The sequence below is a fragment of the Anomalospiza imberbis genome, chromosome 6, assembly GCF_031753505.1.
Source record: "Anomalospiza imberbis isolate Cuckoo-Finch-1a 21T00152 chromosome 6, ASM3175350v1, whole genome shotgun sequence".
Taxonomy (NCBI): domain Eukaryota; kingdom Metazoa; phylum Chordata; class Aves; order Passeriformes; family Viduidae; genus Anomalospiza; species Anomalospiza imberbis.
This window is the reverse complement of record NC_089686.1, coordinates 62,315,287-62,337,164: the sequence shown is the minus strand read 5'-3', so window position 1 is coordinate 62,337,164 and position 21,878 is coordinate 62,315,287. Positions and strand designations below refer to the sequence as shown.

Genomic DNA, 21,878 nt, shown 5'->3' with positions numbered 1-21,878 from the left:
GCATGCTTGGTAGCAGACTGAAAATCTGAGACAGATTCACCTATATTACATGAGACTATCACTCTGATTCTTGAAATATAGAAAAAAAAGAAAAATATAATGCTCAGCTTTCACCCTCCCTAGCCCATATAATGCCATCTTTCCTGTGGTAAAGCAGTGTCATACAAGCCAGTTCCTCCTTACACTTGAATCTTGGCCTCAGATGAAAATGGAAAGAGCTCTCTTGAAGGAGACCTTGGAGATGAAGAGATGCTAAGAAGCCACCTGTGCTGTCTGCACTGATAACTATATAATTAAATGCATTGTATTTTAGGGATTTTTGAAAGCATAATTAATATTTGGAAGACAGTAATAGCAAGATTAACAGTAAATGAAGAAATATCAATGAGGAAAGTAATCAAAGTGTGCCCTTTAGTTATACCATGTTAATTTTTGACAATCCAATCATAATTTTTGCATGTATGGGGTAGTGCTTCTGTTGTCCATGCAACTATTTGATGCTTTGCTGTTGACTGCATATTGTTACTTGCTTTTATCATGCCAGCCTCCAAAATTTGTGCCATTTGTTCATACTTCACTTGAAGTTAAAGTCATTAATACTTATTCATACACATTACAGCAATAAAGCTGTTGTGTACCATTTCATTCAAAACTGTGAAACTCTGGCTTGAATGCAGACAGCTCTGTGTATGTGAACTAGTGTTATTTTCTCAGTGTTTACACAGACAAACATGTTCATTGGTAGAATCAATTATCTTTGGTTCTGTTCTTCCTCCCTATTTCCCAGCAGCAAAATCCTATTAGCTGCAGTGAAAGCTAATGCTAGTGAGGATTTAATGCTCGGCCCATTAAATCTGTCTTTTATGGCACTATTACACTGACCTTCTACAAGAGGCAGGACTGTTTTTGGTAACTCCTGCTCAACAGTGTCCTCTGTGGACATCCCCCTGTTTGGCTTTGAGCTGCACAACACGATGTGTGCAATGACAGTGTAAACACAACGAGAGATTCAGACTTAGAATTGCAACGGAAATACCTTAAATGCAGTAAGCATTTAACCTCAGAACTTTCCAATACTTCCCTCTAATTAGCTCCCATAAAACCATCCTCATCTATTCTATAAGAATCCTCTACAAGATGTGATTTTGATATTGGCTCAAGATCAGTAACACAACCTACATGTTCTCCTCTAAAAGGACTTCGGCCTAAATAATAAAAGATTCAGGCTTAAAGACATTTAGGACCCTAAAGAAAATAATTACATTAGCTGTCACATACATATATTTACATAAAAGGTGTTACCAATTACTAGCATAGAAATTTAGGTTAATGAAAATGAAAAAAATTTGTTTGTGTGGCAAAATCATAATCCTTTAACTTTTATCAAGAGCTATAATCTCCTTTGTCAAGTAATCATATAAAAGGGTCAGGTGAACTAAAAATAAAAAAACAACCAAGTAAAAATGTACTTACCCCAAATTGCCATGAAAATTGCAAAGAAGACAGTCCCTCCATTATCAAACAAATGTGTAACCTGAATAAAAAAATGAATACATTCAGGAAAAAATAATACTGCCACCTCATCTTTTGCCCCAAATAATCCCAGAGTACATAACTGGTGTCAGAAACCAAAAGTTAAGCATTCTCATATGCAGTCCTACCAGCATGTTTCTTCTACCAAGGTTTGTCAATGTCACACTCTGACTTCCAGCATAATTTGAAATCTGCTGTTCCAGAATATCACTTCATGCATCACTAGTCATTTTGTTTCACAGACATTGAGCTGTTTTGTCCATGTCCAGACAGGTTAAAATTTCATCCAGAATTCTTGTCATATGGTAGGTCAAACTTAATCTCAACCATTTCTATTTTAAGGTTTTTATGGGCTAAAAAACCTCTTCACTTTTCTCCCTCTACATACTTACTTTCTCTTAATTCTATTTTCTTCTTCTACCTAGGTATTTTGCAATTTCTGGTGTGATTATTTAAATTTGAAGAATAGCTTCTTGTAGCAAAATATTTAATTGTATAAAATCTTTGCATTAGTTTGACAGAGCAAAGCAGAAGCAAAAATTCAAATACAAAGTAAGCAAAGGAAACAGAGTAATAAGAGAGTTACAGAGGAAAGTAGGAAAAACCTTACAGAAAGTTTTATTATGAAGTCCTCACAGAGGAATTAATCCTCACAGAGGATGAAAATAATAAGAGTTTATTAATAAGGAAAGGCTCACAGAAAGGAATTTTAGAAAAAACCCAGATAATTTCAGAGCATTCCCCTATTAGAAAGATGTATTACAAAGGCTGAAAACAACATCTGTAGAGAAACAACATGTTTCTCAGGAAACTTGGTTGAAAGAAGGGCAGCCATTCATTATACAATCACAATTATCTTGATAGCAATAATACAATAATTACCTTGGCATATATGCAGCTCTCATTGAGTTTTTGTAGTGTGCAATTGCGTTCACACATAGGGCACATAATGGTTTCATTTGCCTCGCAGATCTCTTTGCTTTAGTATGAGATAGGAAGGTAAAGGTTATAAAAACACTTCCAGCATTCACAAGATTTTCTGAGGTTATGCCATTTATATTCTCTGTTTGTCAACAGTGCGTGCACCACAAAACTGGGCAAATAAAATAAATTAAAAGTGAGTATTTGGCTTGGAAAGCCTAATCCCAAATCGGGAACCTGAACACTGTGGGCCATAGAGTTACACAACATTTCTGGGCATCATGTTATACTTCTCACACTAGCCAATTCTCTCCCAAATATCACAAACAGAAAACTAAAAAATTTGCTCACTACCCTTCAAATACAGACTATTTTCCTAAATTACTATAAGATACCAAATGTTCAGAGAACAGACAACACTAGTATATCCGCATTGATTTAAACCAAATAACATCATTTGTATGTAATTTTGCAAAGAAGAGAGACACTATGACAAGTGGCAAAAGTCAGTAGGAGAGGGGGATAATTGCTGCCTTTTGGTGGTACCCTTCCTCCTTTTCCATTTCCAGCTTGCCTGTGGCAGCCAGAGATGAACTGCAGAGAATCTTTTTTTACACAGTGGGCAGAGACTGTGCTAAGCTGAGATGGGTTTCTGACATAGGCTGATATGTATATACATATATGTATTTCACATGTAGCACATATTTATATAATGTTTTTATATATATATAAAGAGCCAACTGCTAGCAGACCCTGAGCATAGAGCACAGGCAGGTACTTGGACAAGTCAAAAACAAGACAAACTAACTCTTAGATGTGACATCATTCTGCATCACCCTCAAATTACTGCTGCACAAAACCTATGGGTGGCACGATAAGCACTGTTTGGTTCTATGGCAGTACATACTCCTGTATTTGCTTATTACTTCTCTACTGAAATTGTGCTGGGTATCTGGAAAAAAAAAGAAAATGATCGTTTCCTGCCTTGCAGCCACTAGAGATGGGCTGATGGCAGCTTCCTGCACCTGAGAGGTGAAAGCACATCACTGAGGAAAGTATCCTTCTGCAAAACTGATTTGATAATTTGTTAAATTCAGATTTTGTAGTACAAAAGAGAGATAAAAAATAGAGCTTTTTGATGCAATTTATCATACTTAAATCAACACTTCCTATCAGGCATGGATTCCTCATAACAGGTGTAATAAACCTGTTTCACATGAAACAGTGTTCAGCAGATATTATTGAATCTGGGGCAACATGCCAGTTCTGACATTGCCATAATGCCCTAACATTGTGTTTCAATTTCTAGTTTCCACTGGGTTTCCTGTGTTTATATTTTTCAAGTCACATACCCAATTCTGTTTCTTCCAGATCGCTGCTGAACACTACATTTGTGTATGGTGGTAGCTGCAGTGCTTAAAATCAAATGATAGATTTAAAAACTCTTAGAGATGCTTTTCTAGAATTTTCTCTAAAAGAATGCAGAAACACCAGATAAATAATCTCTCAGTCCCAGACTACAGCAAGAATAAGAATAGGTATGCAGTCCATCTACCTGCTAATGGATGACTCCTGTCTGCTCTAGGTATGAAGTTTCTGTCTAATCCTTACTAACACTGTCCAGGCCTAGTAAAAAAAATATGGCAAGGAGTAGTATCTGTTATCAGTGGCCTTTAGAATTGCCTGAGTACACAAGGTGATACAGAAAACATCTACATATATTTTTTCAGGCCAGGCATAATCAACTTGAGTTTCACATTTCACAGCTGTTCTTACACAGTTGTAGCAATGCACTGGACAGTGTTGTGGCACGACTGACCAGAGGGATTGCACAGATTCACACAATCAAAGGCAGGTAGCACCTTCTTCACAGGATTAACACATCCAGATTACAGATGTGGGGCTGCCACACAGCACGTGGTTAGGACTTCTGCAATAACCCATCCTCTGGCACTATTTTGAAATGAATGCTGGCTAATGATAGCTATAATAAATATATGAATATTCACCTTCCCTTTTACGCATATAGGGCTTGCTTATATAGGGGTTTACCTAACTTTCAGACTCTTGTTTCTGGCACAGAGCCCAGAGGCATGCTGGAACTGTGTAGCTCAGCACAACCCTGAGGTGCCTCAGGATGAGACCCAATACAACCAGCCCCACAGGGACAAAGTCCAATGTGCTTTGTCTGTGTTTTGTCTGCAGGTACTAAACAGCAGCCAAGGGAAAAAAACTGAGGACAGAAACCCTCAAAAGCTAGCCTACCTCTGTGCTCATTTACAAGACCCTGCAACCTTCAGCAAGGAAGAAAACTGCATTTTTCTGTTAAAAGGAGTCGTACCTGCAAGTCTTCCTGCGAGAAGCACATGACACACAGGAGGTGATTGTCCTGTCCTAGTCTGTGCTGGTGCAGCCTCACCTCGAATATGGTGTGCAGTTTTGGGAGCCACAATATAAGAAAGATATAAAGCTCCTAGAGAGTCTCCAAAAGAGGGCCACAAAGATGGCGAAGGGCCTAGAGGGGAAGCCACATGAGGAGCAGCTTAAATCACTTGGCTTGTTCGGCCTGGCGAATAGGAGACTGAGGGGGGATCTCACAGCAATCCAACAGCTTCCTCTCCTTCCTGGTGACCAGTGACATGACCAGAGGGAACGCATGAAGCTGTGTCAGAGGAGGTTTAGGTTAGAAAAAGCTTTCTCAATCACAGGGCAGCTGGGAACTGGAACAGATCCCCCAAGAAAGTGGTCACAGTACCAAGATTGACAGAGCTCAAAAAGAATTTGGACAATGATCTCAGGCACATGGTGGGATTCTTGGGGCTGTCCTGTGCGGGCCCAGGAGTTGAACTTCAATGATCCTTGTGAATCCCTTCAAACCCAGGATATTCTATGATTCTGTGATCTAAAAGCACATAATAGCTTACAGTTTGAAATAATGAAATTATTAGAAATTTTGTTCTTTCTCTCGGGGAGTTGCCAATGACACACTTCTCTTCCACAAGGAAGAAATACTAAGCTATACCTTGATAATAGTAGATTACGGCCCCTTGCTCCCCCTTTGCTGGAGCTGTGCCCTTGTACATGTGACAAACACAAGACTGACAGTTCAACAGCTGCGCTCCCTGTGCTCTAAGAACAGGCTGATCTTCGACTTTAGATCCACTGCATTTTGAAGACATTCATGATGAAAAACAATCCTAATACAGTATCTTAAAAATAGCATCATTTCCTGGCTGTTTATTGCATTTAACTGTATTTAATGTGGTTTGAATTCTTACAGTTTCTCAGGAGTTTGCTGTACAAAGCAAGCTTTAAAAAACGTGTTAATTACAGCACTGTAGATTATAAGTCACTGTGAAATAGAAGTTGAAGAAAACTCCTTAGATAAAACTTGACCATAGTCTTGCTCAAAGCCAGAGAAACAACATTTTCTATGAAATCTGACTCCAAGTATACATACAGCCTAAGCACCCAAACTGCTTGGAGCAACAGCTGCAATTGTAAGACCAGATACTGATACTGTCTGATAACAGCTAATGAAATACTTTGCAGTACACAGTGGATCCTCAGAGAGTTCCCAGCAGTACTGTCAGCACCTGAGCACGCTCATCACAACATCTAAATTGACATAAACCCTTCCCAGAGCAAAATCACAAAAGTGGGAAACTTGAAAACTTGGTTCATTTTACGTGGTTGCAATCTCCCTGAAGCTGAGTCTCCTGGCTGCAAGTTACATTAGCACAGATAAGAATTTTATTAGAGTCCAAGTTTGCCACTATTAATGAAGAAGGAAAAAAAGACATAGGCAAAATATGAAGTTTAGTAACTTTGCTACACTCTGGAAGTTATAGCAAGATGGAGGTAATGAGGGAATATGGCTGTTTTTTCACCCATTAGCCTTAATTAGTTCAACAACTACTGCTGTATCTGCAACATGAGCGCTGGTCCTTACAGACAGGCCTGTTTCTTCTTAGTGGGAACCACTGCAATGGAGTGATAAGAATGGCCACTGCCAGCAGTACACATGTGGCTTGATGCAAAACAAATGTACAAAGCGTAAATACTTGACTCAAAGACCCAATATTCTATTTTGGTTATTCTTACATTATTACCATATCTGCACAACATTTAAAAGTACAGCAATCTAAGTTGTGCCAAGCTGTTCTTAATTAACAATAGGCTATTACATATTATTAAATAGAATTTTACCTTACTTGGCTGGAATCCATTGTAAATAATCCATAGAGGAAAACAAAGAGCCCAACCAGGGCAGCAGGAATAAGCATTCCAGTATACCATCCCAGCCAGGCAAAATACAGTCCAATTTTTTCACCAAAGTATCGCCTACATGAAAAGGAAACACATATATTGCTTAAAACAAAATTTTATGGTGACCTCTATCTCTCTCTACTGCCACAGTAGTAGAAGAATTCTAACAAGGAACTACCATTACAAGTTTATGGCAAAACTGTCACTTTACCAAACAGGTTTTTTTTTTTTTTTCCAGGCTAGCATAATATTTTAGTGACGCTAATTGCAGATTTATGAGAACACGGATGTAACCGTAGTGCTTCTGTAATTTTCATGTCCTTGCAATGACTAAGTAGATGGACTGGTAGCAACATTATTAAATGCAGGATAGACAGACAGACAAGACAGACGGATGGATGTACACAGACACAAAAAATCTGGAAAGGGATAAACTAAGTTAGTATGACATAAGTATTCCATTTAAAAAACATTTATGATAGACAATCATACATAGATAATGTGACATATTTCCAACTATTATTAGTGAAAACAATGCTCTGAAAACACAAACCGAAGACTGAACTTTAATTCTTCAAAACTTGGGTATCAATTGCTAGAACAGATGAAATAGCAGTGACCAGAAAGTCAATCAAGGACAATACAGCATAAAATTGTCCCATGGCACATGCTTAGCTCCACCACTAATCGGCTATGACTCAGATCAGGAATAGAAACATACAGCAAGGAGAATGAATTACTGGTATTCATTGTCAGAGGAGGAAACTGTGAAACCCAAACATCACCATTATTTAACTTAAATGATATGTATTTCTCTATTTTACATTTTAGACACTAAGTCTAAGACATATAAATAAGAGTTATTTAAACCCACATGGAAAGGTTAAAATCGGGTTGCATTTTAAGTCTTCTGCATCTGGTAACTCTGACTGTCCATGTGGATAAGAGTCTGCTTTCAAAGGTGCTCTCACAAGGGACAAGTGTCTCTGATCAGCAGACCACATTATGGGTTTGTATTTTAAGTTTCACACTGAAAATTCCTGAGCAGCTGGAACTACATGTTCTTTAAGCAGACTCATTTGAAATTAACCTACAAAAGACCACCCAAAATAAGCAACTTAGAGAACTCCAGCCTTATCCAATAATAGGGAATATTTAAATGCTATAAGGAAAGCATGAGGAATTTATGAATACAGTTAGCAGACTGTTGCCAGGCTTTCTGTACCAGAAGAAATCTTCAAAGTACTAATACCTGATTAAATCAAGAGGTTGGTATTTGTACCACATTCCCCATCGTGCCCAGCGCTCATACAAGAGGTGTCTGTGATTCTGTGCTCCATGTGTTTTGATGGGATGCCTGCTCTTGTGGCTTCCCTGAAAAAAAAACAGAAAGAAATGTAAGTACATTACCAGGCACTACGGAAAATGAAGAAGGTTTTTTACGTATTTTTGATTATAATTATAATAGAAATGTTCTTTATATTTAATAAATAGGTCTCTTATTCTGGGCACATCTGGAACATGTCATCAGGAGCTAATGTAAGCCTGACATAAGAGGCAGGGTTACACACACTTCTGAAATGGCCAGTTTCTCTAATAATTAATGACTGAAACATATTAATACAAGACTTTAAATAAGTAGTCAGCTCTGTTTTTATATCACTAATAGATGCCTATTTGTATGCTTTTGCCTATTTAAATTTTTCAAGACATGATTGTGGTAGGTTTTTATTTCTTCTACAGAATTTTAGAAATTTCTAGCATGCCAGCTCTCTTCTAGACATTTTCTATCACTTTCTTTCTCTATTGTTGAAGGTATACAAAAATATATTCTTTCTGTGGTACATACTTTCTAAGATGAAGAAAACAGAAATGGCATTATTCTGAAGCTACATAGGACTCTCGAGGCATTAAGAGCAAAACAGAATCAGTCTGATCCAAAAGGAGTCCTTCCAAGCCGTGTCTGACATTTACAGACCACCTAAGAGACTAAAAGAATAGCCTCATGCTTGGCAGTCAAAAGGCATCACACACATTTGCTAGAATAATCTTGAGCAGAATCTCTTGCATTTGTAATTTTGCTCCAATTCTGAAGCAGGACATATCCTTCAGCTGAACTTTTTCCCCAGAAAACTTCCATCACTCAGCTATGGTAAAGAAAATATTTCATCAATTGACTGCAAGCGAGCCAAGTAATTTCTTGTGAAGAGAGCAGAGGTCTCCGGTCTCCAGCGCCTACCTCAGTTAGTGATCAGACAGATTCTTGACCCTGGCAGATGCAGGTAACTAAGCCATTTAGATTTTTATCAGGTATTTGAAATCTTGAGCACTCCTCACAGTTCAAAGAACACCATCAATTTATTGCAATCTACTGATTCTCTGACTTAAGAATGAGTTAAAACCAAAGCTAAACATTGCAAAGAGTCCAAGTCTACTCCTTTCTCCTGACAGTCATCAAAGCAGCATACCAAAGATGTCAACACTGAGTGTGACCTTTGCAGCATCTAGGAACACCCAGAAAGAGAACATCAACTTATTCTCACAGCAGGCTGGATAAATGACTGCAAAGCATTACCCAGTATTACATGCTTTAATATATTTTTCCTGCTTCTTTCTGCACTGCTATCCATGATAACAGAGTTGAAGAACTCTTCATATAAAAGAGCTGAAGTCTCAGCATTCCCACTGGAATTGAATTTTCACTCCTATTTGTTCATGTGGGAAAGAAAAAAAAAATGGAGTGCTCCACCACCAGTCCTTAGCATCAGTCAAGGAGTAATTAAGGTAAGAGTGGCTTAAAACGATGATATCACTAATTTTAACTGAGATGTGGAAACAGTAGCTTATGTCATAACAAAGGAACATATAAAATGGACATGACAGCATGGCTTTGATGCCAGAGAAAGCTTCACAGGCTTCTATGGTAGTACAGCCAGCTTTTCCCTGAAGTCAGTAATGCACAGCTGAAGCATTAACAATGATGTTACATTATTTATCTAAAATACGCCATCTCTGCATTCCTCGTAATTAATTATTAAAACTAAAGTACTTAATAATTTAAAAATTACTCTCAGCCATTTGTAAAGCCTTTGAAACACAAAACCCAGTCACAATATTCAGCTGAAACACCCAGAGTTCAGAGCTGGAATTACCATGTTCCTGAGAGCATTACAACGACTGAAGATGTGTGGCTTGCTTCTTCTTTTCTACATTAGAAGATTTTCTGAAAACCCTCTTAAGTCAAACACAGGTTTTTAGTTCATTTTGTGGGTTTACAGTCTTTAGTAGACTTTTAAACTACTGGAAAAAGTATTGTCAAGTAGAAATTATCCAGAACTATTCTGAAAATACTAGACAGGAAATAATTAGGTAATCTCGCCAACTGCGATCAAGTGGCCAAGCTATTAGAAAAACAAATGCTTTTTTAAGTGACAAGCAGAAATAATTTAATATAACTAACTGGAACAATTTGGAACAACTGATACTCTCCTTAAGAGTTCAACAGGCAATGTCCAGTTCATAAAAATCAGAAAATAATTATAATACCCTAGTCCAACCAGGGACGTTCCAGGATGTTATTATAATATCCAAATTATCCAAATATGGAAAATTTTAAAAGCCAATATTAAAGTAAAAACTATAAATAAAAGAAGCATCAACAAATTACAATATGAAATTAAAAGTTTGCAAGACAGAATTAAAGTAAGATCCCAAACCACTAGTGGAAACTTTAATCTAAATATGAAACTAAAAATCAAATTAATTAGGTTACCTCATGTGGTGGAAATGCTGCTTCATATGTACCATTATTTAGTAACCTATTAATACCTAAAAAAACAAAAAAGCATTAGATCTGATATAAATTTTTCATATACATTTTTCAAGTCATGTGAATTTTCAAGTTACATTTGGAGAATGTAACTTAGTGTTCAATGATAAGAATGCTGCTGAAGATGACAATCAATAACCCCACCAACTACTCTAGCAGGTACTGCTGATCCTTTAAGATTTCTGGCTCTGTCAAACTAAAGAGCAACTTGCCGCAGCACCAAAACTTTCTCTCAGGGTTGAGTGTTTGTACCAGATTGACTGTGAGAAGATAGTTACATTCACTGTATTCTTCAGAGCATACAATTCAGACTTTATGGGTGTCATCTGATATACACAGAGTGGTATGGATAGACAATCCTTGAGGCAGTGAAACCCCTGCAGGGTTAAAAGCTATTAAGTAGTGATTTAGCTACCAGCTAAAACCTGGTATTTTTAAATATAAGCCAGCTGACAATTTCCTATCAGAGCAGTGCTCTGTGCCAGACTGACTACAGCATTTTGGATCAGTTCCTAGACTCTTCCTAAAACCAGATTTGTTGTACTAGCACAGCACATTATGAAAATTGGAAAAATAAACAACCATTGATAGGTACAACAAAAAGATTCAATAGCCTTTAAGTGCAAATATGTAGCCAAAGGTTTCCCCAAGAAACAGGTAGGTTTGGTGGAATACAGATTTGTCTCTTCAAATATATATATTATACTAAACTAATCTTATAATGAAATTTGCCATCAGCAGCTGCAAAGGTGTTAGATATGAACACTTATTCTCCTTAGTTTTCTTACTACTGCTTTTATTCAGAAACTCAAGCAACAATTTTCTGTAATTGGAATCATCCAAACCTCTGCATATTTAATCCTTAATTTAACTCCCGCAGAAAAAATAGAAAATCATGCACACATTCCCTGGTCATTGAAAATGAAAATGGGTAGTTAGACCTTATGAAAACTAACACTGTGTTATGAGTGTTGATATAAACTGAATTTAGTCCTAGATCAGCTGTCTCTGAGCTACACAGACACCTCAAATAAATCAAGTGTAGCACACATTGATTCTACTGGACTGAAACTGTTGGATAGTAGCTGACATACTAGGATCAGTCCTTGAAAACACTGTCAGCTTTCTGAGGTATATGTAAACCCTTACTGTAGCTCTCAGTAATTTAAAGTTATGATAATCTCTCCATTTTATTTTAATGAATGAGTAATTAAGTGAAAATACTGCAAATTTTCATGGAGATATTTAGGTAGAAAATGATGGGACATTGTTTCAACTCTGTTACTGAGTGAACGAAAAGATTTCAAGAACAGGAAAAAACTGAGTTTATTCAAATGATATTTTTCCAGGCAATTAAGGATGAAAAATTTTATAGCTTTGGGTTAAGTAAAAAATACAGCATTCTCACCCATTTTGGATTTTCCATCTTCATACTTAGTTCTCTGTAGCATATGATGCACAATTCTACTTCTTGTGGAATTGCTGAAGAAGCTGTCCTTGTTGTTTATCGTAAAGCTATCAAAAAAATGAATATCTTAATATTCAAAACAATGCACACATGTTCAAACATAGCTGTTCAAGTGTTTTCTTTTTACAATGATTTATTGGATGTTTACATTCCTTATATCTAAGGTTATACACCCTTACAGCAGGACCAATAAAGTTATCCTTATCACATATTAAACCAAAAATATCCTACTCTCTAGTTAATTTCTGTTCTGGATATAATTAATTCAATAGAGATCTTCAGTAACAGTGGTGGCCTTAAATTCAAATTACTTATGAGTTGACAGTTGTTTGTGCAGTGGAACCACCATAATTACTATTAAAAAAATATATATATCCATGCACTGGAGACTTGGGAAGCAGCTCCACAACCATTTGCCTTAGAGGATCCTAGGATGGAGCTAAGTAAAGCAACTATGGCCAGATGGCTCCATTCTGGACATGAGAAATCTGATGTGCAGGAACTTCTTCCTGCTCAGCTGTGCCAGAAGTGATGCTACTACAAATTAATTACATCAGCTGAGCTGATTGAGAAAAAACCACCAAAGCCAGGGGATTGATCCAGTGCAGTATGGTAAGTTACTGGGGAAAAAAAATTGAGACTATAATGAAATTACTCTGTTTTTCTGGGGTAAAGTCAGTTCACTACCATTTAGGTTCTTTACTGAGTGGAAAAAATCCTGTTTATCCTAATTCATATTTCTACTTTAAATTAACTTTTCTCTCCTAAAACAGTTATCACAAAATAACTTTAAGAAACAGAATTTTAAACCTAAGTTTATAGGTACTGAAAAAAAAGTATGTCACATTTTAAATATAGTATCGTCAACATGCTGATTTGAACACATATAGTTTTGTTGTATATATATTTGTATTTTCAGAGGCAATAGATCTTTTTAAATGCAGATCTGATAAGAGAGAAAAAAATCATCACTGGTCTTAGCTTGCTTCTGGTGTTCTAAATTTCAACAGGTTTTGCCCATGTAAAGTAAGTAATAAACACAGAAAACTTGAGCAAGTATTTGCATTTTGTAAAGTAAGGGAACAAAAAACTTCTAAACTAAAATGGCAACAGTCACCTTTCTGACAAATTTCAGATTATTTACTGAGTGACCATGAAATAGCAAGTAACAAAGAGCAGATTTTCACTTTAGGAGAATAAAATCAAATCTGATACTGGTATTGCCAGTGGCCATCTGTTAGCAGCTACCTCTCTGGCACTTGCTTAGAAGTGAGAAACAGAAAGCCCTTGTGGTCTGTGGCACTGCCTCTCCACCCCAGCACTCACTGGTGGATGCGAGCACGGCTGAAGGGGGCTGTGTAGCAATCTGTTTCCTCCAGATCAGGCAGGGCCTCCTTATCCAGCTTCATGGGATTTCTTGGCAACCAGCTTTTCAGCTCTCTAATATTCCTCTGCAAACTGAGACAAGAAGAAGTCAGATTTACATGCTCTCAATTCCTTATCATTTCTATCACCAGCACTGCATATTTATTGACAATGGACTAGAAATGAAATTAAATGAAAGCAGGAAACTTCCACATTAAGTAAATAAAAGAAAACAAGTAGTCAAAAAAGCAAAATGAAAAATATTCATTTGCAATCCATCTTGAACATTTTACTTGAGTAAAACTCATCCTAAAATTAGTGGGATTATGTCTTAAAATGGGACTGTGGTATTGAGTCTGGAGAAATTAATTTCCCAAGGTAGTTCATCTGGCAGAACTGTAGATGCTTATGCTTTAGCCAAGAATGTATCTAGCTGCACTGAATAAAGCAGGTGAAACTCCTCCCTGCTCTCTTGCCCAGCAATATGGACACTAAAATTCATAAAATTTTTAAGTATATTTGAGACTATTAAGGATCAGATTATAGTTTTCTGATTGAAACAAAGTTTTCCCCTCTAAAATTTTCTTAAAAATCCAAGAGCTGATATTGCCTTATGAATCAGTATACCTAAATATCAAATAAAATAAAGGATAAGTTGCACCAAAATGGTTATGCAGTATTTAGGCAAAAAAACTCCCTAGATATAGCTTTCTCCAGATTCTTAAAAATTGATACTACAAAACACAAACAGAACATCAAAGATGTATCTTCAATTACATTATATACTGGCAACATAAATGTTTTTTTTCTCTACTGGCACCTTGCCTAAATGATGTCTCAGGACATCATTTGTACACGGGTAAATCTAGACAAGTGCAATTAATTTTCAATCAAATGCTCACTTCACCTTTGCCCTCCTTGCTCACCTATACCTTTCCATATTCAATTGCAATGTAAAATGGTGATTTAAGGAGTAGATCTCTAATTAAATGTGCTATATCATGACACAATAAGCACAGAGATTCAGAAAAAGTCTAAATTTGAGAAAAATATCCCCTAAATAGTATTTTTTTTCAGTGGAATTTGGATTCTACTCAATGAATATGTATCTATGATATATAGAGCATATACACTTTACATCCACAAGAAGTGTAAAGCTAAGCAACAAATTCTTTTCTCTGAGGTAAATACTCCATTGCCTGTGCTAAGCAGAAGCACAGCTACACATTTCACAATGCCCATAAATAAAAAAGTTATATTTCATAGCGTTAATAGTATTTCATAACACGAATGAACATAGCCTCATGCAACAAAGTAATCCTTATGAAAATGTACTTATTATCAGCATCAGCAAAAACAGTCAACGCCTATTTCGCACAGTATCAGACGGAAATTTCAGCCAAATGTGGGAGAAGGATTTTACAGTTACATTTAGAACTCTCAAAATTTTCTTTTTGCTATATATTGCAAGATATTGGTGTACATTCTGTTGTAACTGGTAGTGCACTTGAGGGACACCGCCTGTGTTCCACAGCAACCACTGTAAGCCAAAGAACATAATATGTTCACGAATTTGAAACACAGCATACAGTTCACAGGCAGGTGGATTCTTTAAGTGTCTCCTTAAAAATACCTTAGTTAGTGAGTTGATTATCTTTATTAGTTCTAGTGGTAGCTCTCGTAGTACACTTTACATAAGTGCAGTTTCCCCTTTACTCTCTTGAACCCTTTTTTCCATTATACACTTGCTGACTTTTTAGTCAAAATCCAGAATTCTTTTTTAATGAGGAAGACATGCAGATGCATCAGGAAGAAGAGAAAAACAATGCATCTAATTTCAGATTTTTTTATTATGAAAGTATTTTAAAATTGGCTATGTGAAAAGTCTTGATCATTTCTCCCATACAAAAATCTTTAAAAAAGTAGTTAAATATTATGTTAAAAAAGACAGCTTTTCTTTAAAATTCATGGCTGCTTCTTTTAACATGAAAAGCAGGATTGGAATAAATTAATACTTGTGTCCACATTATATTTGCAGTTTCTCTTCTGCGACAAAATGTAGTGCCTTTAGCACTAGATACCACAGAATATTGCAACTGAGAAATGTATAAAAATGATCCAAGAGAGAAATTTTTCTTATGTTATTTTACTGTTGAAGAAGAAACTGAATTTTCATGGAGTTTGCCTATAATACAAATTTTTGCCTAAATCATAGGTCTAAGAATTAGCATTTTTACTCAGAGTGGCTTTCTAGATTAAAAGTAGCAGTTTAAACAGACTCCTGACTTAATCTGTTCAATTTAGCCTATTTAGTGACAGTAAAAGCAGACAGAGCTGGTCTGGGGAAGTCAGGCAATGAGAAAAAATGTCCCAGTGGAATGGTACTGCAAAGTTATGGGATGCAGCTTCAAGTAAGCTTTTATTGAAACCACTTCCTCTGGTGCTACTGGAACACTATGCACCTTGGACCAAGGCACAGCACTCTGAAATGCAAGTGCATTGCATTCTTAACTATACAATTTAATATTTCATGAAGACACTTTTAATTTCAGCTTTGCTTGACTCCCATTCTCAGTTGTACCATTCTGATTTATTTGGTTTGGGTAATCATTTTTTGCAGAACAAGTTCACCCAGAAATCCTTGTAGATTACGTTTACTCAACGGACTGCAATGCAAAGGAATACAGTATATAGATGATCTTAGCATTATCTGATCAAACTCATGGAATGAGATACCAGAATTAAGCAGCTCCACCAGTGATGTTAGGTAGCTCTGACAGCAATCATCACCCAGCAGTTTGCTTGGTGTTTGTGTCTCCCAAGCCTGGCCAGAAGTGTCAGCTATATGCCACCACGTTACCTGGGCACGGTGTGTTTCCATGTACTGTAATGGGAAACACGTTAGGCTTGACAGACTCAGCATATAGACACAATCATCACTAAAAAAAGAAGAAAATGATCATACCTTTGTTTAATGGAATGATATCAACAATTTCACTTCAGTGTTCAGACTGAAGTCCCAAAGATTTTAAAAGTCCTTTTGCAAAGCAAACTTACTGCAGGTCAGGTGTTAATAAAGTAATTTTTGGTTCTGTCTTTAGAAGTATTAAGTGATTTTAACATTTCAGTGGGCAGAGTGAAGCTGCATACTAAGACAACTATATTTTAATTTTCTTTTCCTTGATGCCATCCTTTACCAGCATGAAATCAGCAGGTACAAATGTGGCAATTACAAGGCAGTTTTACTAGGTTATTCAATCTTCAACCGGAGAGTTCAGACGTTTTTTGATACGTACCCTACTTACATGTATATTTCTTTCCTTTGAGAAGAGGAAGGCTTTCTAAATATTGCTCATAATGAATATGATAGATTTATTTCTATAGAGTGATTCTAAGACTAGAAATCAAGCTTCATAGAATTAAATACAATGTTAAGGGCTTTTTAAAGGTGTATAAATAGAGAGACACCACATAGATACCACATAAAACAAATTAAGTATTACATTTTTCTTGTACTTTCATTAATGCACCTAATAATCTTTTGCAGACCGTTTAAAGAACATTTATAGATACATATATATCTATCATATAACCATGTCAATAAAGTTAGAGAAATGTACATGTCACACCAGGTCTAATATACTAGTGTTACTTTGTATTCTTCAATCATAGAAACTTTATAACCTTAATATTTTGATATACAAGAATTTTAATATAGCTCTTCACTGTAGCTCATATAAACTCAACTTAGAAATTTTACCAAGAGATTAAATAAATTACAGAGAAGCAGTTAAGTTTGAAAAGTTGTAAGATGCAAGGTAACAATGACAGTTGTAGGAGTTACAGTATGCATGTGATGTGTATATCAGCAATTTTAGAGTTAGCTTTGCATTTTAAATATAGCTTCTCTATTTCTTTTGTTCCTTTATGCACTGAATTATAAAAAGCGCCAGAAAATATATGCATAAAAATATTCATACGCGAATTCTCACAAAGTAAATCACAGGTAAAAGCATTTCTCTCAAATACAAAATCAATCTGGCATGTAAATTACTTATTACTTGATTCACGGGTACTGTGCAACTTAAGTTGCATCTTTCAGACATCTGTCCTTCTAAAAAAGGAAAACAAAATTTATGTAATATCCAGGACCCACCAGATGGATTACAGATGAAATGAGACAATTCTGAAGTAAAGCTTGTTGATTCTGCCTTTTACTGCAAGCACATCACTTAGACTTTTCACAATGCATGCTAAAATGGAGCAAGCATGTGAACTGGGAAGAGGACAAAACGCAGTTGTAAATCTATGTTATAAATTAGTTTATTTCAACATATTATATCAGCTTATATGTTTAAATTTTTCTCACTTCAACATTCTGTTGTTAGCAGTTCATCCTGGAAACTGTTATCATGAGACTCCCTAAATTGTACCAGAGAAATGAGAGCTCTTTACCATCTAAAGTAACAATTGCAGAACCTAAATCAAAAGGGATCTCCTCTCAAGATCCATCTCAAGAAAGCCTGTGATAAAGAACTCTTTCAGGAGATTTCCCTCATGTGGAATATTTCCATGTATCTTTTCTGCAGGGCATTAGGATTTACAAGACCTAATTATGTCTGACTAAAGAGATGGGGAGTAAATACAGCTCAGTGTCCCCCATTCTCACTCCCTAGCACTCCCAGGCTCCTTTCCCCTGCCCCTATGGCCTCTTGTACCCTTCTTCTGGCTGACAAAAACACTTAGAGCAGAAGCAGCTAGCTACAAGTGAGATTTGCAAGTTATTCTCTCAGCCAGCAAACAAAAATTCAAAGCAGCCTGCAGCATGTGGCATTAATTTGTTCCTGATCACAAGAACACGCAGGAGAAAAAGTATGTTTGCATATCTAAGGAAGCAGCTGACTGCCAGAATCTGAGACACACACTCAAAAGTATCCTTCATGCTAAAGAAGTATGCCTTAGTGTCAGCAGATATAAGGGCAGAGATAGATCCGGCATTAAATCCCTGCTGCGAAGATAAGGTCCCTTTTTTGTTTGTTTCCCTGGCATAAACATTTTTACATTTCTAGAATGAGAACTTGCAAAGCTTTAAAGTACTGCACCTTGTTGCAGATGAATATTTTAGCACTTTGAGCTGACATATTTTGAGTTTTCATGAAAATAATCTAATTTTCCAAGTTTCACGGATAAATTTACAACTGCGAATGGGTTTTCTTTAGCAGGGTGACTATCTGACAAAATTAGAAGCTACACATCACCCACCAACCTGCCCATGGTTTTGCTCCTCCAGTCAGTGTAATAACATTTTTTCCTGAAAGAACAGCAAAAATTAAGCTGAGATTAATCAAGTAGGAGACAGTTGAAAAGGACATATACATTACAAAAGAATGCTAGAAATCTTAAAACATGCATTTTCATAGACAAAAACATAAAAAAACACTTAAAAAAGGCAACTGAAATAGAATAAGTCATTACAATAACATAATTCCACATTTTTCAAGTTTGTTCTAAAATTACATTTTAGATTTGTAGCTACTGACAATAATGATTACTATCAATAAGTCACTTCACAGTTCTTCTCTCTCCACCCTTCACTGGTTATAGACACTTAGACAAACAAGACCAGAAATTCCCAGTAAAGTCTTCTGAGAACAATTATTTTGAAACCAAATGGAGATGTATTTGCCTTATGGTTATATTATCCACCTCTAGTTTCAGGCTTTCAGGCTTTTTTTCTGGCCTCCTCCTATAATTTCACATCACATTTCAACCACACAAAAACCTTGATACTGCAGATTCCTCAGGAGTTAGTAAGATCTGCAACTGCACAACTGGGCAGTATTTGAGATTTATTAAAGTACATTACTTACACTGAAGATCCGCTGAAATTAATATATTAAAGAGAGGCTGAAAGGCTACTTGCCTGGAAAATACAAGGCTACTGGAAAATTTTCTATCTACCAATCTGCAGACTGTTGGCAGCCTGACACTTGGTACTGCTACGCAGGATTGTAAATGAAGTAATGAAGGGTTATTAAAGGGTTTTCAGACTTGTTTTTTTAACAAAACCCTTATTTAATTCCCTTTAGTTACCCTTAGCTGTTTAGCACAGATGGAGTTCAGCTATTACAGATACAAATCACTTATTAACTACAAACAATAATAATTATGTGTTGCAAGATACTTCTAGACAAAATTAAAGCTTTGTCTCAGTTCTAGAAACACATAGTAGTTGTATTTCTACTGACAGACCATATACTTAACAAAAATACCCATAAAAGTTAAAAAATTGTAATTCAGTCACGACTTAGCTTTGATGCTTACTCAAATCCTGTTTGAAACCATGTACATATGCTTCCAAATAAAGTAGCACTGCAAAGTCTGACATATATACAAGAAAATAATGATTACTACACACTGCCTACTGAAATTTTAGAAAAATTTCATTCTGCAATTGAAACACTGAGATTCCATCTATATTACATATATGATACATATTACATATCTGCCAACACATTTTGGAATAATGCCATGCTAAAACATGAACAAGAATTCTGGGGTTGTGGGTGAATCTCAAAAGTATTTTTACTTTTCAGAAACAGAGAGAAGTAACCTACGTGATAATAATTCTGTTGATTTTGTTTAGATTCCAGGATTGAGCAAAATGAAACTAAAAAGTTTTAACTAAATCCATGTGTTATTTGTATATGATATTGACATATGTTATATTTTAGTGACCATAACTAAAAGTCAAAATTTTGCAAGACTGTGCAAGAGCAAACAGGCATATTGCATTAAAATACTGCAGAGAAGGTTATCTGTCATCTTTAACTTTGTATGAGAACCAGTCAGAAACCACTGATGAAACAGACAAAGCCTACAAAAAATAATTTACATTTTAGAATTAAAGAACATGTCAAGTAAGAAGGGACGCACAAAGATCATCAAATCCAACTCTCTTTTCCTCTTAGGCCTACTTAAATCTACCTAAGGATGACCTAAAACTTTTTGGGAGGAAGATACTCTAGTTCACTGAATGATCACTAATTGTGGGAGCATTGTAGCATTTGAGGTTCCTTTGCCCATTGAATGGTTACCTCAGGAAAACAATATACACCATCCAGGTAGGAAACATTTCATTAAAAGAAGCAACACTTCAAAACTCAACACTTCAAACACAAGTGCTCTTAACAGAACATGTAATTAAATTATAAAATGTGTGGCCACAGGATGTTGTTACAGGAGTGTAGATTTATATTTTTGTATCCATGAAAAAGCCATCCAGGCAAATATGAACAAGGATGAAGACTTGAACTCTGTCTCAGCAAGTTTCTAAAGCACAGCCTTCTATAAATAGAGAAGGTATCATGAAAAACTGCTCATCTCCTCTAGGGGACACTTCAGAAAGGCTGATGGCAATGCAGGGCAGACCAATCTTCAGTTCTGCTGTCTCAAGCCTGTGGTTGTACTAGAATTGTGTTGTACCAGAATTGTGTTGAGTCTTCTGTTTTAAAAGGTACAGAAATTCAAGATATATACTGAAATAGTCACACAAGTTCTAACTGCAATTTCATTTAAATTCCTATTAAAGTCTTTTTAAAGATAACAGAAATGTTGACCAATTTACTATTTCTCACAGTTCTATTTTGGAGGTAGAGGTGGAAAAAAATCTTCCCAAATATATGTATTTCATTGTACAGCAAAACTACCAAAATGGTGAAACTGCAAAAATTAGTATTTCATCTACTTTTGGTCTGCTGAAATGAATTGGATAAAAAGAAGCCAAAACACTTTGGGGAAACATTAAGAGAATATATTTATGTGGCATTTAATAACATAACAAACAAAAATGACTTAGAATGCCTTTCAAATAAGGTAGGATTGCAAAAGCCAACCTTTTTTTTTCCTGAGAGCACTATAGATCTATGAAGTAACTCAAATTATGAAGAATTCAAACCATTGCTAAAACACAGTTTTGTGAATTAATGTATCAAAAGGAGAAAAAATAAATTGTAATTGCAATTTTGATTATTTATACATGTATACCCATACATAAACACTCCTATATTTAATATACTGGCAAGCATTTTTTAACTATATAAACTCAAATAGCACTATAACACTATTTTTAAACATATGGAAGATGTTTAAAAAACACATTTATGTTTAAAAACACTTTTTTTTTGCAGAAAGGCCTTTGAAGGCTTAATGGGATGATGTGAAAACTCACTACAGAACTGAGTATGTGGAGCAAGATTTGAGCACTGATGATTCACAATCACTGTTTCTCTCTGACCAATGCAAGAGAGTCACAGTGCCATAGCATAAAAGACTGAGCACTTGGCAGTTTGAGTGGGAAAGGAGTGCTGCAAGGGCATTTTCCATGGGTCACACAGCTTTGGCACTTAGTTACCACTTTAACTTGTGGGGAGGTTTACAGCACACTGTATGCTCTTCTCTCTCTAAGAACATTATTAATCAATTTGAAAAGGC

General features: G+C 35.9%; 1 protein-coding gene across 5 annotated transcripts in view; it reads right to left on the bottom strand.

Annotated features, from left to right (window-relative positions):
• Window positions 1–21,878, bottom strand: part of ANO3 (anoctamin 3) — a 133,008-nt gene that overhangs the window by 24,526 nt on the left and 86,604 nt on the right. For all 5 annotated transcript variants that reach the window (XM_068194827.1, XM_068194826.1, XM_068194829.1 and 2 more), the window contains 8 exons: window positions 18,652–18,696; window positions 13,347–13,478; window positions 11,961–12,067; window positions 10,496–10,551; window positions 7,976–8,097; window positions 6,664–6,798; window positions 2,416–2,512; window positions 1,474–1,534 (listed from right to left, as the gene is read on the bottom strand). In XM_068194827.1, coding sequence (XP_068050928.1) covers window positions 1,474–1,534; window positions 2,416–2,512; window positions 6,664–6,798; window positions 7,976–8,097; window positions 10,496–10,551; window positions 11,961–12,067; window positions 13,347–13,478; window positions 18,652–18,696 — 755 coding nt within the window. The remainder of the gene's footprint in view (window positions 1–1,473; window positions 1,535–2,415; window positions 2,513–6,663; window positions 6,799–7,975; window positions 8,098–10,495; window positions 10,552–11,960; window positions 12,068–13,346; window positions 13,479–18,651; window positions 18,697–21,878) is intronic.